The 18,995-nt window shown below is 39.7% G+C and overlaps 1 protein-coding gene across 8 annotated transcripts in view; it reads right to left on the reverse strand.

The window, feature by feature from the left end:
• Chd1 (chromodomain-helicase-DNA-binding protein 1) overlaps nucleotides 1–18,995 on the reverse strand; it is a 347,004-nt gene that overhangs the window by 51,107 nt on the left and 276,902 nt on the right. For 5 of the 8 annotated variants that reach the window (XM_071676940.1, XM_071676937.1, XM_071676936.1 and 2 more), the window contains exons 24-26: nucleotides 16,633–16,840; nucleotides 10,585–10,771; nucleotides 2,385–2,546 (exon numbers count right to left, since the gene is read on the reverse strand). In XM_071676940.1, coding sequence (XP_071533041.1) covers nucleotides 2,385–2,546; nucleotides 10,585–10,771; nucleotides 16,633–16,840 — 557 coding nt within the window. The remainder of the gene's footprint in view (nucleotides 1–2,384; nucleotides 2,547–10,584; nucleotides 10,772–16,632; nucleotides 16,841–18,995) is intronic. The other 3 variants (XM_071676943.1, XM_071676941.1, XM_071676938.1) reach the window with 1 other exon arrangement.

Here is an 18,995-nt window from a genome sequence, read left to right on the forward strand (position 1 = left end):
TCAGTCACCAACATCTGCAGTTTCTCATCCAAATCAGCCACAAGCACTGTATCATCAGCAAACAACAACTGACTCACTTCCCAAGCCCTCTCATCCACAACAGACTTCATATTTGCCCCTTCCACATCCAGGCCTCACAAACCTTTCCATGGTTTACCCCTGACACTTCACATGCCTTGGTTCAGTCCACTGACAGCACATCGTCCCCGGTATGCCACATCATTCCAATTCACTCTATTCCTCGCACGTCTCTCACTCTCCTGTATGTTCAGGCCCTGATCATTCAAAATTTTTTTCACTCCCTCCTTGCACCTCTAATTTGGTCTCCTGCTTCTCCTTGTTCCCTCCACCTTTGACACATATACCTTCTTAGTCAATCTTTCCTCACTCATTCTCTCCATATTTCCAAACCATTTCAACACACCTTCTGCTCTCTCAACCACACTTTTTATTTCCACACATCTCTCTTACCCTTTCGTTTCTTACATGATCAAACCATCATAAGGAAGGAAAGTTGCCAGGAGCAGTAAGAGGCTTTTATCAAGGGTGTAAGGAATATCAATGATTTTGAAGAAAAGGGAAAGGAGTGGTTCCAAGTGAAGGTTGGTCTGTGGCAGGGGTGTATAATGTCACAATGGTTGTTTACTCTGATGGATGGTTGGGGTGGAGAGAGGGGTGAGTATGCAATCTATAAGGGATAAGAGGGCTCTGGGAAGTGAGTCAGTCGTTGTTTGCTGATGATAAAATACTGGTGGCAGATTCAAGTCTGAATCTGAAGAAGTTGATAACTGAGTTTGGAAGGGTGTGTGAAAATTGGAAGCTGTGAGTATATGTGAATAAAATCAAGTTTGTTGGGCTCAGCAGAATTGAGGGACAGGTTAGTTGGGGTGTGAGTTTGAATGGAGAAAAATTGGAAGTGAAGTGTTTTAAATACCTGGAAATGGGTATGGCAACAAATGAAACCATGGAACAGAATTGAGTCATAGGGTGGGTTAGGGACATGGCTCTGGGAACACTGAAGAATAAAAGGAGAGATCGTTATCTAAGAGGGCAAAATTGGGTATGTTTGAAGGTATAGCGGTCCAAATATTATTATGTGGATGCAATAAATGGGCTCTCGATAAGACTGTGGAGGGTGGGTTTGTTGGAAATGAAATGTATGAGGGCAACATATGGTGTGGAGGGCATGATCGAGTAAGTAATGAAAGGCTAAGAGAGATGTGTATTAATAAAAAGAGTGTGGTTGAGACACCTGAGGAGGGTGTGCTGATATGGTCTGCACATATGGAGAGAATGAGTGAGGCAAGGTTAAGGAGAGAATGAGTGAGGCAAGGTTAAGGAGAGAATGAGTGAGGAAAGGCTGACAAAACAGGATACATCTGACAGGAAAGGCTGACAAAGGGGATATATCTTCCAGAAGTGGAAGGAACAAGGATAATGAGAACAAATTAGAGATGAAAGGATGGAGTAAAAAAGAATTAGAGTGACAGCAGCCTGAATATGCAGGAGGGTGAAAGGCATGCAAGGGATAGAGCAAACTGGACTGAAATGGGCTATGTAAGCCATAGAATGGTCTGTGGAGCCTGTTTTAGCAAAGAGAGCTGTGGTTTTGGTGCATGACATATTGCTGGTGAATGGATGTGAGTGGAGGTAGCCTTTCTTCGTCTGTTCTTGGTACTACCTTGCTAACATGGAAAACGGTGATCTAGTATGAAAAAAGTTTCACAAATGTCATTATTTTGAAAATGTAGTACTGTATTCCTTTCTGTTCAACACACACTTAACCAGAATAAACAGTATAATAAGGGAACAATTTACATAATTCCCTTTTTTGAGTATTTTCTCTTTAAAATGGATGATCACGTTAAGTGTAAGGGAGCTCCAATTTAGATGAATACATTTCAATATCAAATTAGCTTGCATTTCTACATTTTACCATTTGCTAAACCTCTAGAATCCTTGGAACTGCTGACTACCTATACTCAAGAAAAAAATTATTAATTTAGCAACTGCTTGTTCCTATTCATTCTGTACTAAAGACATTTCAGTATATTGTACTAACTTTGTTGCCCTCCTCTGTGTGTCTATTTGGACACTCACAGGCAGCTATCTGACAGCCCACAAGAAAGCAATAAAAAAATCAACTAGCAAGCACTGGTACCTTGATCAATTGCTTTTTGTAAAGAATACAAAAAGGTTTCAATATGTAATAGAGCATATTGTATACCACTACTTTCAAAAATTGAATGCACTACCATCGTATATAGCAGAATCATTAAGTATGCTACCACATAAGAAACCTATACATCGCATACAGTACAAAATAACAAATATCAATATAGAAAATTTTTAACAAAGGACAAACACAGGGAAGGAGTCCTCACATCATTCACCTTAGGCACCTTCTTGAGACTTGTGCTGGACACCATGGACGAGTTTGTCACACCATCATCTGAACTATCATCATTTTCTATTATAGCCTTTGATATTTCTTTCAGTTCTCTGACTGGTTTTCGAGGTTTCACTGTTTTGCGCATCTTTGTTGGCTGGAAAGGAATTTTCTCATTATGATATCTATTTGTACATAACTTTATCTAGAAGTATGTAAAATTTCAATTATCAAAATCAAAGTGTTCTACATTATATCTAAAAAAGGAAAAGAAAATCATTAATATGTATGTGGAGACAATTTTCTGCACTCTGTCTGAGGATGCTTACAGAATATATGCCTTATATTCCTTTCTAGCTGAAACACCTGAGCCTAAACATGAAAAACTTATCCCAATAAAATATGAACATTTCCCAACAACTGCCTTCCAAGTGAAATCTAACCTTTGCTTTCAAAATAAAAAATAAAGCTATTAGCCTCCAACCAAAGTCAAAGCCTACCCATGATATAAAAACAGGCGAACCAACATTAGATTTTTGGTTACAAACAAATATAGTTTGCTACCATCCATCCCTAAGGTGGCTTAGTGGCAGGTGCTTAAGTCCTTTAAGTCTATCAAAGAATCTAGATGTCCAAGAAAAAGGGAGTTTTCTGTAGCTGATAAACCTGATGCTTAATTAATGTAAAGACATATATGAAGAAAAGGTATAAACTCTCCTACTGCCAAAATGCAAGTATACTTTGTCTATGATAAATTTCAGTTTACTGGTCAAGACTTTAAACTTTAACACATTTTTAAATATCTAATTTATCAATGAGTCAAATAATTTGTACAAATGAATGCAGCACACAAAAATCAGGAAAGCATTTTGGGAAAGGTAGTTCTTAACTTATGCATTGATAAACCTGATGCTTAATTAATGTAAAGACATATATGAAGAAAAGGTATAAACTCTCCTACTGCCAAAATACAAGTATACTTTGTCTGTCTATGATAAATTTCAGTTTACTGGTCAAGACTTTAAACGTTAGCACATTTTTCAATATCTACTTTATCAATGAGTCACATAATTTGTACAAATGATGGCAGCAGGCAAAAATCAGGAAAGCATTTTGGAAAAGATAGTTCTTAACTTATGCACTAAAAGACTTCAAGGCTATGTTTTCAAGAATCATGCCTCAGTAAGAGATGAACAGTGTCTCTGAGACTATTCACTGGGGCATGGAATACCACAAAGTATGATGTTCTTTCAAGTAAATAATGAGAAATGCATGATGTTCTCTCAATTTACCAATAAAGGCATGAGATGGGAGATAGCATTATAGTACAGACATGTCAGAGGCTAAAGAATGCAGAGATATACTCTGTTGAAGATAAGGACATGACAGTAGTCTTGCAGCACTTAAAATGGCTACAAGTGAAAAAGTCTTAAACCAGAATCCAAAAGAAAAAGCAATCATGAATAAATGATGAGGACATGTCATAGTAATCTGAAATTGCATCAAATTTATCAGGAGCATAAGTTATGGGGATAGGGGAGAGAGAATACTTCCTACGCAATTCTCACATGTCGTAGAAGGTGACTAAAGGGGTCGGGAGTGGTGGGCTGGAAACCCTCCCCTCCTTGTATTTTAACTTTCTAAAAGGGGAAACAGAAGAAGGGGTCATGTGGGGAGTCCTCATCCTCCTCAAAGGCTCAGATTGGGGTGCCTAAATGTGTGTGGATGTAACCAAGATGAGAAAAAAGAAGAGATAGGTAGTATGTTTGAGGAAAGAAACCTGGATGTTTTGGCTCTAAGTGAAACGAAGCTCAAGGGTAAAGGGGAAGAGTGGTTTGGGAATGTCTTGGGAGTAAAGTCAGGGGTTAGTGAGAGGGCAAGGGAAGATGTAGCACTACTCCTGAAACAGGAGTGGTGGGAGTATGTGACAGAGTGAAAACTCTAGATTGATATGGGTAAAACTGAAAGTGGATGGAGAGAGATGGGTGATTACTGGTGCATATGCACCTGGGCATGAGAAGAAAGATCATGAGAGGCAAGTGTTTTGGGAGCAGATGAGTGAGTGTGTTAGTAGTTTTGATGCACGAGACCGGGTTATAGTGATGGGTGAATTGAATGCAAAGGTGAGTAATGTGGAAGTTGAGGGAATAATTGGTGTACATGGGGTGTTCAGTGTTGTAAATGGAAATGGTGAAGAGCTTGTATATTTATGTGCTGAAAAAGGACTGGTGATTGGGAATACCTGGTTTAAGAAGAGAGAGATATACATAAGTATACGTATGTAAGTAGGAGAGATGGCCAGAGAGCGTTATTCGATTACGTGTTAATTGATTGGCGTGCGAAAGAGAGACTTTTGGATGTTAAATGTGCTAAGGGGTGCAACTGGAGGGATATCTGATCATTATCTTGTGGAGGCGAAGGTGAAGGTTTGTAGAGGTATTCAGAGAAGAAGAGAGAATGTTGGTGTGAAGAGAATGGTGAGAGTAAGTCAGCTTGGGAAGGAGACTTGTGTGAGGAAGTACCAGGAGAGACTGAGTACAGAATGGAAAAAGGTGAGAACAAAGGACATAAGGGGAGAGGGGGAGGAATGGAATGTATTTAGGAAAGCAGTGACGGCCTGCACAAAAGATGCTTGTGGCATGAAAAGCGTGGGAGGTGGGCAGGTAGTGAGTGGTGGGATGAAGAAGTAAGATTGTTAGTGAAAGAGAAGAGAGAGGCATTTGGACGATTTCTGCAGGGAAATAATGCAAATGAGTGGCAGGTGTATAAATGAAAAAGGCAGGAGGTCAAGAGAAAGGTGCAAGAGATGAAAAAGAGGACAAATGAGAGTTGGGGTGAGAGAGTATCATTAAATCTTAGGGAGAATAAAAAGATGTTTTGGAAGGAGGTAAATAAAGTGCATAAGATGTGGGAACAAATGGGAACTTCAATGAAGGGGGCTAATGGGGAGGTGATGACAAGTAGTGGTGATGTGAGGAGATGGAGTGAGTATTTTGAAGGTTTGTTGAATGTGTTTGATGATAGAGTGGCAGATATAAGGTGTTTTGGTCGAGGTGGTGTGCAAAGTGAGAGGGTTAGGGAAAATGATTTGGTAAACAGAGAAGAGGTAGTAAAAGCTTTGCGGAAGATGAAAGCCAGCAAGGCAGCAGGTTTGGATAGTATTGCAGTGGAATTTATTAAGAAAGGGGTGACTGTATTGTTGACTGGTTGGTAAGGTTATTTAATGTATGTATGATTCATGGTGAGGTGCCTGAGGATTGGCGGAATGCTTGCATGGTGCCATTGTACAAAGGCAGGTAAGGTTATTTAATGTATGTATGACTCATGGTGAGGTGCCTGAGGATTGGCGGAATGCTTGCATAGTGCCATTGTACAAAGGCAACGGGGATAAAAGTGAGTGCTCAAATTACAGAGGTATAAGTTTGTTGAGTATTCCTGGGAAATCATATGGGAGGGTATTGATTGAGAGGGTGAAAGCATGTACAAAGCATCAGACTGAGGAAGAGCAGTGTGGTTTCAGAAGTAGTAGAGGATAAGTGGATCAGGTGTTTGCTTTCAAGAATGTATGTGAGAAATACTTAGAAAAGCAAATGGATTTGTATGTAGCATTTATGGATCTGGAAAAGGCATATGATAGAGTTGATAGAGATGCTCTGTGGAAGGTATTAAGAATACATGGTGTTGGAGGCAAGTTGTTAGAAGCAGTGAAAAGTTTTTATCGAGGATGTAAGGCATGTGTATGTGTAGGAAGAGAGGAAAGTGATTGGTTCTCAGTGAATGTTGGTTTGTGGCAGGGGTGTGTGATGTCTTCATGATTTTTAATTTGTTTATGGATGGGATTGCAAGGGAGGTGAATGCAAGAGTTTTGGAAAGAGGGGCAAGTATGCAGTCTGTTATGGATGAGAGAGCTTGGGAAGTGAGTCAGTTGTTGTTCGCTGACGATACAATGCTGGTGGCTGATTCGGGTGAGAAACTGCAAAAGCTGTTGACTGAGTTTGGTAAAGTGTGTGAAAGAAGAAAGCTGAGAGTAAATGTGAATAAGAGTAAGGTTATTAGGTACAGTAGGATTGAGGGACATGTCAACTGGGAGGTAAGGTTGAATGGAGAAAAACTGGAGGAAGTGAAGCATTTTAGATATCTGGGAGTGGATTTGGCAGCGGATGGAACCATGGAAGCGGAAGTGAATCATAGGGTGGGGGAGGGGGCGAAAGTTCTCGGAGTGTTAAAGAATGTGTGGAAGTCGAGAACGTTATCTCGGAAAGCAAAAATGGGTATGTTTGAGGGAATAGTGGTTCCAACAATGTTATATGGTTGCGAGGCATGGGCTATAGAAAGAGTTGTGCGGAGGAGGGTGGATGTGCTGGAAATGAGATGTTTTATGTACATGTGTATAAATGTATATGTCTGTGTGTGTATATATATGTATACGTTCTGATGTATAGGTATGTATATTTGCGTGTGTGGACGTGCATGCATATTCATGTGTATGTGGGTGGGTTGGGCCATTCTTTCGTCTGTTTCCTTGTGCTACCTAGCTAACACGGGAGACAGCGACAAAGCAAAATGAATAAATACATAAAGTTATGTACAAAAAAAAATACACTCCAGGATTCAAAGTAAAGGGATACTACAATAAAAAAGCATGTATATGACCTAACTACATACATAGCCCCTTATGCAATGACGGGGTTAAGTAATACTGATTTGGCCTATTAGCATAAGAAGAACCTACCATGGGGTTTGCGAGATGTCTGTTTTTGAAAAAAAAACTCCTTTCTCCAACTTTTCATGCACTATAAATGACCAAGATAAGCCACAGCAAACCAAAATTTGACTGCTTCAAAAATGCTAAAAGCAACTCAGAGGACTCATTCTTAACTAGAGGTACAGCATTCTTTAAAAATGCTATTCTGAACATCACAATCATGACAAAAGCCACGCAACCTACAGGATAGTTGTGCCCTACAGAAGTGCAACCCTGACACTTCTTCAGATGAAAATTTTCTGGCACTTCTTTGATTCGAACCTATCCTATGGTCAATAACCTAACAACAATCATGCTAAGCATTAGCATATTGTCTATTTTGATTAGTGTATAGTACGATTTTGTTCTTGAGGATGACACCAACTCTAATCAATTAATTTCTTAGCCAAAAGTGTAAAATGCATCCAATAGCAAAATCTAGTACCTAATACTGAACAAATCAAGCGTTTGTCAGCTTGTTCATTCAAGAGGACTATGAATTACTAAAGCTTATTCTGCAGATCATTCATGTTTCTTATTAATGACTAATGTTTGAAAAACTATGAACAAAATGGTATCTGTCATAATAGTCTTAAAAACCAAAATAAGAGAATATCTATTTATCTATTAATCAAACTTGATTGCCATTTCCCGCATCAGTGAGGTAGTGCCAGGAAACAGAAAAAGGATGGCCCATACACTCATATACACACATATTTACATAAACACCCATAAACATACATATGCATACATATACATACACATACACAGACTTATGAATAAATACATATGTACATGTTCATACTTGCTTGCCCTCATCCATTCCTGGCAACACCCCACCCCACAGGAAACAGCATCGCTACCCCTGCTTCAGCAAGGTAAATGCCAGTAAATAGACAACAAAAGGCCTCATTTGTTCACACTCAGTCTAGCTGTCATGTGTAATGCACTGAAACCACAGCTCCCTATCCACATCCAGGCCCCTCATTCCTTTCTATGCTTTACCCCAGATGTTTCACATACCCTGGCTCAGTCCACTGACAGCATGTCGACCCCATTATACTACGTCACTCCAATTCACTCTATTCCTTGCATGCCTCTCACCCTCCTGCATGTTCAGGCCCTGATTACTCAAAATCTTATTCACTCCATTCTTCCATCTCCCATTTGGTCTCCTGCTTCTCCTTGTTCCCTCCACCAGTGACACATATATCCTCTTTGTCAACCTTTCCTCCATCATTCTCTCCATATGTCCAAACCATTTCAACACACCCTCTTCTGTTCTCTCAATCACATCCTTTCTATTTCCACACATCTCTCTTACTCTCTCAATATCTACTCAATCAAACCACCTCCCATCATATATTGTCCTCAAGCATCTCATTTCCAACAAATCCAACCTCCTCCATACAACTCCATCTATAGCCCATCCCACGCTACCATATAATATTGTTGGAACCACTATTCCTTCAAACAAATCCATTTTTGCTCTGAGATTACATTTTCTCTTTCCATGCATTCTTCATTGCTCCCAGAACCTTCGCCCCTCCCACACCCAATGAATCACTTCCACTTCTATGGTTCCATTTGCTGCTAAGTCCACCCCCAGATATCTAAAACACTTTACTTCCTTCATTTTTTCCCCATTCAAATCTACATCATAATTAACTTGTCCCTTGACCCTGCTGAACCTAATAACCTTGATCTTATTCACATTTCCTCTCAACTTTCTCCTATTACACACTTTTACAAACTCAGTCACCAACTTCTGCAGTTTGTCACTCGAATCAGCCACCAGTGCTGTCTCATCAGTGAACAGCAACTGAATCACTTCCCAGACCCTCTCAACCACAACAGATGCATACTTTCCCCTCTCTCCAAAACTTGCATTTAACTTCTTAAACCCCATCCACAATCAAATTAAACAACCATGGGGACATCACATACCCCTGCCGCAGACCGACCTTCACTGGGAACCTATCACTCTCCTCTCTTCCTACTCGTACACGTGCCTTACATCCATGGTAAAAGCTTTTCACTGTTTCTAGCAGCTTACCTCCCACACCATATACTCTTAAGACTTTTCATAAAGCATCTCTATCAACCCTATCATATACCTTCTCCAGATCCATAAATGCTACATACAAATCCATCTATTTTTCTAACTATTACTCACACATTCTTCAACGCAAACACCTGTTCCACACATCCTCTACCACTTCTGAAACCACACTGCTCCTTAAAAATGCTACAGACCCCACTGACACCTAATCTAGTACTGTGTTTACATTCCTTGAGATCTGTTGCTCTAACACACTGTTATAAGGAGTCTACATTTCCAACCAAATGTTCAACTCTCATGAAAACCATACCAAAAACCAACAATGGGGAGGGCTATGCTGATCTGGCAAGGTCAGCAAGGTGCCAAAACAGAAAGGGATATCAACAGATCCAATAAAAACTTTACCAAACTTATGGTGGGAAGAGATAAGCTGATTTGTAGCAATGTAAGGAAAATTCTTTTATAAATCAGAACTTATGAAAAAAAGGTACTGAAATGGAGAGTACGGAGAACTGTGCTAATCTGCATAAAAAGAGGGGCTGTAAAAGAGTAAGAAACCACACTAAAATAAAACTTATGGACACCTTACTTAACTTCCCCTAAAGACCTTAAATAATCATTCTTTATCAAAAGAAAACAAATTACAGGTAGCAATTTCTTTGGTGCCCCTAAATTGTATCTTCACAATTGTAATGGAATTCTTATCACCAACCATTTTACTGTTTATTAAGGTTTCCTTTCCAAATTCTGAAAATTTGTTTCTTTTTCCTTTCCAACTCTGAAAATTTCAGTTTCTCAAGTTTGCAAATATATATAACCTTACACTTTCAAGTATTCATAGAACAATAAAAAAAAAGTCATTTCTGAAGCATGTTTCATCCAATATTTTCACTCTCATAATGTGTAGAGGTTCTTTACATGTTTCAGAATAACACACTAAAAAGTGTAGGAGTAAGGCCTGGGTGTAAAGTAAGTTGCTCATGCATCTCTGCATCATTAGAATTATGATTTAGGTGGTGGTGATGGGGATGGTGACCACAGAGAAGGTAGTTATGTCCATGGTATTGATGGAGATTGTGGTAAGTGGTTAGGTGCTGATGTGTCAATTGGTTTCTTTGGTAACACTAGCTACAGCACTGCCAGACACGGCTGAACATCTAATGTACAACCACAAAATTGAATGTACACATACATGAGCAACACTGTATCCCTCTACATTATATAAAATAAGATTTTAGAATAATGAGTGAGAAAGCAAAAAGGTGGGGGTGATTTGAGAAGTGAAGTGGAAGGGTGTGGTAACACACAAGAGGTGTGTTACCAAGTGCAATTCAGTAAGCCTAGCTTCACTGACCCTACTTTTCAGTTATGATGAAGTGAGAAACTAACCTGAACAGGTCCGAGATCCATGTGTTTTCTGATCAACTTGAGCAGATATTGTGCTCTACTCTCCAAGTGTTTTCTTTGAGGTTTGGTCTCATCCCCAAGCAGTATCTTGTCCCCAAGGTTAAGTGCTGGATCACCTTTAATCTGCTCCCATGAACCCATCCCATACTCATAGATGCCGCGAAGTAATCTGTGGCACAGAATATAAGAATAGCATTGCAATACTTTTTAAAACAATCATTCATTTCATTACGCCCTGAATGAGTAAACATTTTCCTCCATCAGAGTGAGAGTTAAACATGCATAATTACTTACTTATAATTACCTATTTTCATTGTATGGGAAGAGAGTTTTACACTTGTGGGGCCCCATTTCTTGAACGGTCTCCTATCATACAACTTCTTAAACTTCTGCGTGTTGTCTGCATTAACCACGTCTTCAATCATTCCATTCCATTCATTCACCAATCTTACATTGTAAAAATACTTCCTTACATCTTTTTTGACATGTTTCTTGCTTAATTTCATGCTATGTCCTCTGGTTGTTCTATCCCTATATCACTTGAAGAACAGTATACTGTCCATGTCACTGACCTGTTTTCATAACTTAAAGGTTGTGACTAGGTCATCCCTCAACCACCCCTACCAAGGTGGGCTAATCTAAAGCTTCTAGTCTTTCTCTATAAATCAGCTCTCCCATGGATCTTCTCTATTAGCTCTCAGTGCTCCTTTAGGTGTGGTAACCAAACATGAGAAGCATATTCTAATTATGGCCTTGAGTATGATGCAAACAGCTTGCTTAATATTTCCTTATCCAGGAACTCAATTGCTCTACTACTATATTTACGAGCAAACAGCTGCTCTCCATAACTATTCTCCTATGCAGGGACTCTGACGAGAAGTTTAAGAAAATATTCACTCTCAAGTGTGTGTGTGTGCACATGCATGCGTGTGTGTTATTACCTATTTGAGGAAATTTTACACTAAGGGGGCCCCATCTCTTTAACAATCTCTGCTATCATACATCTTAAATTCATCAATGCTGTCAGCATTACCCATATCATCAGTCATTTTATTCAATTCATCCACCTCTCTAATACTATAAAAGTATCTCTACATCTTTTTTAACCAGTCTCAAGCTAAATTCCTGCTATGTCCTCGAGATGTACTATTCCTAAATCTTTTGAAGAACTCTTAATTGTCTATGTCATCAATCTAGTTTAAAAATTTTTAGGTTGTCATCAGGTCACCTCTCACTCTTATCTCCTCCAAGGTGTGCAAATCTAAGGTTTCTACTAAGTCTGTCCCAGTAATTCAGTTCTCTTCATTTTGGTACCATCTTTGTTGCTCTCCTCTGGAGTTCTGTGTGCTTCTCTGGGTGTGGTGACTAAACTTGAAAACATATTCTAGTTATGGTCTTATGTATAAGAACAACTTGCTGAACATTTCTCTAGTTATGGTCTTATGTATAAGAACAACTTGGGGAACATTTCTCTATCAATGAACAACACTGCTATTCAAATATTTACTCACATACCTTCTGTCTCATTCAACATTCTCTGCAGTTGAAACTCTAGTAACAGGTTAGGGCAATGTTTACTACCAAGGCTTTTTCACACATAGATTCCTGCATCTTGTTTCCTTTTAGATGATAATCATATCAAGGCATTCTTTTGCTATACCCCATCCTCGTCACTTTAAATCTAATTGGGTTGAACTTCATCAACCAAGTATCACATCAACTTTGGAATCTGTTCAGGAACCTTTGTAAGTTGGTGCAGTCCTTTACAGTCATCACTTACCTCATGACCTTTGCTTGAAGGTAGGAGTCCACAACTTTTGGCAAGTCATTTACATACATCAAGAAGAGTTACTGTCCCAAAATAAAAGCCTGAAACACTCTGCTAGTCACTTCAACCAATTTTGAGAATTTGTATGTAATTACTCATTTGTGCATTATGGGGAGGAGCTTCACACTTGTAGGGCTCATTTCTTGTACATACTATATAATCATACAACTTAATTTCTATGTGCATTAACCATGTCTTTACTTATCTTATTCCATTTATCCACAATAACAAAAGTTTTTCAGATCTTCCATAACATGATTAATCTTACGTTATGTCCTCTGGTTGTTCTATCTCTTCATCTCTCAATGAACTGTTTACTAATGACATCATCAACCTGTTTTAAATATTTAAAGGTATGCAAATTAATGGCCTCTATCCTTTCCTTGTAATTCAGCTGTTTTAATTTTGAAGCCATCATTCTTGTTCTCTTCTGGACCTTCTCTAATACCTCTCCTTGGTTCTTTACACGTGGTAACCAAACTTGTGAAGCATATTCCAGTTCTATCTTATATATGATGTGAACAGCTAAGCAAATAATTCTTCATCCTTAGAGTTAATAATACAGTTCTCAACTCTGCTAGCATACAGTTGGTTCCCTAACTATTTTCCTAATATGAGACTCTGGCAACATGTTAGAGATGATATCAATGCCTAAGACCCTCTCACATCCAGATCTTGAAGCTAATTTCTTGCTAGATAATATCCACAATAAGGCATGACAGACTTTTCCATGGTTTCCCCCAGCTGCTTCATATGCCCTAGTTCAATCCACTAACAGCATGTCATCCCCTGTATACCACATCGCTCCACTTCACTGTATCCTGTGCATGCCTTTCATCCTTCTGTATGTTCAAGAACAGGGAAATATTCAGCAAGTTATTCACATCATACACATGGCCAAAATGAGAAAATGCTCCTCAAGTTCGGTCATCAAATCTACAGAAGAACACAGAGTTAGAGTTGGTTCAGTGGAGAGCAACAAAGATGATACAGGTTGTACATCTCTAATGCAGCGCTCTGTGGTCCAGCAACTCCCTTGTCCAGCACTTTTGAATCTGCTGCCATTAATTATCAGTTTGTGGATCAGCCGCCAGGGCAGCGCTGTTAGCTGCACTGAGGCACCAAAATCTATTTACAAAGCAGCCAAGCTAATTAATAGTCCTGTTAATTTCTTATAATCAGCTGTATCTTATCCCTTTCAGCTGTATCTTATCCCTTCAGGGTGTCATCCATGAGACCAAGAGGTGCAGAAGATGGGGCTAGTGCTAATATGTGTAAGCATACATCACTATCTATGCTTGAAAAAGTGGAGTTACTGAAAAATTGGATTGTCAACTGTGTATGACTTATGGGTCAATTTCTGTTTTCCTGCATTTTCTGCAGTCTGGCAATGTTCAGGTATCAAGGTTGCCATATTAAAGAGGTACAGCCTGTACTAGCATTACGAGAGCTGAGTTAAAGAAAGGCTAGAGGTTTTACATTTGCCCACCTTGGAGGAGACAAGAGCGAAGGGTGACCTGACTATAACCTTAAATCTATATAACAGATTGATGATGTGGATGCTAAACTTCTTGAGTGGTGTAGGGATATAACAAATGGCCATAACATGAAATTAAGCAAGATGTGAGGAAATGCTTTAATAGCATGAGAGTGGTAGATAAATAGAATAAAATGACTAAAGGCGTGGTTAAAGCTGACAATATAGAGAAATTGAAGAAATCGTATGACAGAGAATGTTCAAGAGATGTGGAACTATGTAAAACTTCCTCCCCATACATTCTATTCTATCTATCTATCTATCTATCTATCTATCTATATCTCTGATGCCCATCCCCTCTGGCAACTCCAATCAAGGAAGTGGCTACAGAAAAAGAGTAATTACATAAAGGTAATGATTTACACCCTCTGTTCTTTGGTATTCAGGGCCCAAGACCTACATTCAAACAACACCATCAGGACAATTACACCTTAAAACAAACTCATATTTGTCCTAAAAGGCAATGATTATTCCTTCCACACATTCCTTAAAGCACACAGAAAATTAGCCTACTCTTCCACCCTTTGACTTACTTTAACTTCCACAGTCGCATCCATTGCCATTTTCACTCCCAGTTATCTAATGTACCCCACTGCATCTTGATTATCCCCCTTCACCTCACATCCTGTCCCGGCCCCCCTGTTACACTTCATTGCCTTACTTTTGTTCACATTACTTCCATGCTTACATCCTCTCCCATATTTGGACACTAGCTTCTGCAGTTTCTCTTTTCATTATGCCACTGCAAATAGCATCAGCCTTACTTCCCAAGTTCCCCCACCCTCAGTATCCCACAGACATGCTTCACTCCCCAAAATACACACCGTCAACTTTCCCATACATGCACAAATTAAGCAGCCAGGAGGACATCACAGAACCACCTTCACTTGTAATCACTTAGCCTCTCTCCTCTAAATCACATACATCTTACTCTTACAATAGAAATGCTGCACCATCCAGTGGCTTTCCAACCACACTATATCAATCTATCTATCTATAACTCAGATGCCCATTCCCTCCTCGAACTCCTATAAAGGGGGTAGCCATGGCAACCGAGTCTCCTCTTATCCCTGTCCTTACATGCCTCCATGCACTCCACACAATACATTTGTAGAACCTTTCAAAAGACATCTCTATCAACTCAGTCATATACTTCCTTCAGGTCCATAAATGCCAAATAAATATCCTATCTTTCTACAACTGTTTCTCACAAATTCCTCAAAGTAAACAAATCCTCTACCACTCCTGAAGGCACACTCCTCCCCAGCCTGATGCTCTGTGCAAGACATCACCCTTCATCACCAATCTCCCATAAGCCCTAGTAATTATACTCAACAGAGTTATACATGAGTAATTCCGGCATTTCATTCTGTTACACATGCCTACTGGCTCTAAGACTCACTTAATCCTCCATGGTTCTATCAGCTGTCATGTCTATTCCAAGGTATCTAAAATGTTCTGCTTCATCTAAATCATCACAATTAAGGATTATTCTTAAACCATCCCATCTCACCTCTGTGCTGCATCTTATTACCCCATTTCTACTATCATTCATTCTAAACTTTCTTTCACACACCCTCTCAAACTCCGTCACCTACTTCAGTTGTTCCCCTCTTGGGTCTATCTCCAGAAATGTGTCATCTGCTAACAATAACTTTTTCACTTCCCATACACCCCTATTCCAAGTATGGTACAGACCTGACCCTCTCTTCCTCTTTTGCCACCCCATCCATAAAGACCCACCTTCACAACTTACACTCCTCTATTCCCACTTACACATATGCCTTACTGTCCTTGTAAAATCTCATCACTGCATTAACAACTTTCCATCTACCCCCATATGTTCAGGGAACCTTCCAAAAGGCATTTCTGTTAACCCTATTTTGTATTTTCTATCTGCCTATCTATATTTCTGATGCCTGTTCCATTATGGAATTCCACAAGGGAATGGCCATGGCAATAAAGTCTCCATAACTAGTGAACTCCAGTGCTGCTTGTTAGCCTTTAGTGCCTCACCCCTGATAGGCCACTGGCGGAGGACAAGTCCAGCTAAGTGTTTGCAGAGACTCCTACCTAATGTTCTGGCTGACTACTAATAACTAATGCTCTTACCTAATGTTCCTTCTTACTACTACTGCCTAATGTTTCCACCTAACACTCCTATCTACTAATTCTATCTACTGTTCCTAACATTTTACCAAAAGGCAGAGCTAGCACATATCTCCATATCTATAAATGTCACATACAATTCACTTTTTGTACAAGCACTTGTTACACAAAATCTTGAAAGGAAACACCTGGTCCACACATTTTGTAATTCCATGAAGCCACAGTGCTTCTCCCTAATCAAGTACCCTAATCAAGTACTTTGTATGTACCAACATCCTCTCAATCACTTGTTTCCCATACACCATACTAGGTATACTTAACCAGCTTAAATCTCTGAAGTTCATGCATTCCTATTGGTTCCCCTTTCCTCTAAATAAGGGGACTAAACATACACTTGTCACTCCTCAGGCACCTCATCTTGAGCCATACAAAGTCTGCATAGCCTGGCTACTCATCAACAACACTTCCTTATGAAATTCAATGGCATTCCAATCATCATAATAAAGGTAACTAATAATGAGTCCTTACCACTAAAACTTCCCATATGAATCCTTACCGTGAATCATCAGCAATACCCCAAGGAATATCCCAGTGAGCATCTTTCACTCTCTTTATCTGTAGAGTCCATGATGCTCGTTCTACTGGAGCATGAGGAACAACACTATCAAGAGGTGCTAACTCCTCCAAAGTTGTAAGTGTTGTTTTAGCATTAATAGTAACTCCAGACAACTTAAAAGATGGTCCACGGTTACGTTTGGGTTGACCTGTGAAAATATGAAAATTCAAGTAATCTTTTTACAGTCTAACAGCTCCTAACTAGACAAAGAAGGCATGTAAGGACAGGGTTAAGCAGAGACACATTTGCTTTGGCCACACATCCGGAGGGAATGGACATCAGAGATAGAGATATATAGACAGACAGGTTGTGTAAAATATCTTAAGCAATAGGTTCTATTAGAAAATATACATACAAATTTTTTTTTTTTTTTTTTCATACTATTCGCCATTTCCCGCGATAGCGAGGTAGCGTTAAGAACAGAGGACTGGGCCTTTGAGGGAATATCCTCACCTGGCCCCCTTCTCTGTTCCTTCTTTTGGAAAATTAAAAAAAAACGAGAGGGGAGGATTTCCAGCCCCCCGCTCCCTTCCCTTTTAGTCGCCTTCTACGACACGCAGGGAATACGTGGGAAGTATTCTTTCTCCCCTATCCCCAGGGATATACATACAAATATACAGGGAAAAAAGAATACTTCCCACACATTCCTCATATGTTGTTAAAGGCGACTAAAGGGGACGGGAGCAGGGGACTGGAAACCCTCCCCTCCTTGTATTTCTAACTTTCTAAATGGGGAAACAGCAGAAGGAGTCACACAGGGAGTGCTCATCCTCCTTGAAGGATCAAATTGGGGTGTTTAAATGTGTGTGGATGTAACCAAGATGAAAAAAAAGGAGAAATAGGTAGTATGTTTGAGGAAAAGAACCTGAATATTTTGGCTCTGAGTGAAACGAAGCTTAAGGGTAAAGGGGAAGAGTGGTTTGGGAATGTCTTGGGAGTAAAGTCAGGGGTTAGTGAAAGGACAAGAGCAAGAGAAGGAGTAGCACTACTCCTGAAACAAGAGTGGTGGGAGTATGTGATAGAGTGTAAGAAAGTAAACTCTAGATTGATATGGGTAAAACTGAAAGTGGATGGAGAGAGATGGGTGATTATTGGTTAATATGCACCAGGGCATGAGAAGAAAGATCATGAGAGGCAAGCGTTTTGGGAGCAGATGAGTGAGTGTGTTAGTAGTTTTGATGCACGAAACTGGGTTATAGTGATGGGTGATTTGAATGCAAAAGTGAGTAATGTGGCAGTTGAGGGAATAATTGGTGTACATAGGGTGTTCAGTGTTGTAAATGGAAATGGTGAAGAGCTTGTAGATTGATATGCTGAAAAAGGACTGGTGATTGGGAATACCTGGTTTAAAAAGAGAGATATACATAAGTATACGTATGTAAGTAGGAGAGATGGCTAGAGAGCGTTATTGGATTACGTGCTAATTGATAGGTGCACAAAAGAGAGACTTTTGGATGTTAATGTGCTGAGAGGTGCAACTGGAGGGATCTTTTCTTTCATACTATTCGCCATTTCCCGCATTAGCGAGGTAGCGTTGAGAACAGAGGACTGGGCCCTTGAGGGAATATCCTCACCTGGGCCCCTTCTCTGTTCCCTCTTTTGGAAAATTAAAAAAAAAACAACTGCAACTGGAGGGATATCTGATCATTATCTTGAGGAGGCGAAAGTGAAAATTTCTAGAGGTTTTCAGAAAAGAAGAGAGAATGTTGGGGTGAAGAAAGTGGTGAGAGTAAGTGAGCTTGGGAAGGAAACTTGCTTGAGAAAGTACCAGGAGAGACTGAGTACAGAATGGAAAAAGGTGAGAACAAAGGATGTAAGGGGAGTGGGGGAGGCATGGGATGTATTCAGGGAAGCAGTGATGGCTTGCGCAAAAGATAATTGTGGCATGAGAAGCGTGGGAGGTGGGCAGATTAGAAAGAGGAGTGAGTGGTGGGATGAAGAAGTAAGATTATTAGTGAAAGAGAAGAGAGAGGCATTTGGACGATTTTTGCAGGGAAATAATGCAAATGACTGGGAGATGTATAAAAGAAAGAGGTGCAAGAGAGTATCATTAAATTTTAGGGAGAATAAAAAGATGTTTTGGAAGGAGGTGAATAAAGTGCGTAAGACAAGGGAACAAATGCGAACTTCAGTGAAGGGGGATAATGGGGAGGTGATAACAAGTAGTGGTGATGTGAGAAGGAGATGGAGTGAGTATTTTGAAGGTTTGTTGAATGTGTTTGATGACAGAGTGGCAGATATAGGGTGTTTTGGTCGAGGTGGTGTGCAAAGTGAGAGGGTTAGGGAGAATGATTTGGTAAAAA

Source organism: Panulirus ornatus, chromosome 24 (assembly GCF_036320965.1).
Source record: "Panulirus ornatus isolate Po-2019 chromosome 24, ASM3632096v1, whole genome shotgun sequence".
Taxonomy (NCBI): domain Eukaryota; kingdom Metazoa; phylum Arthropoda; class Malacostraca; order Decapoda; family Palinuridae; genus Panulirus; species Panulirus ornatus.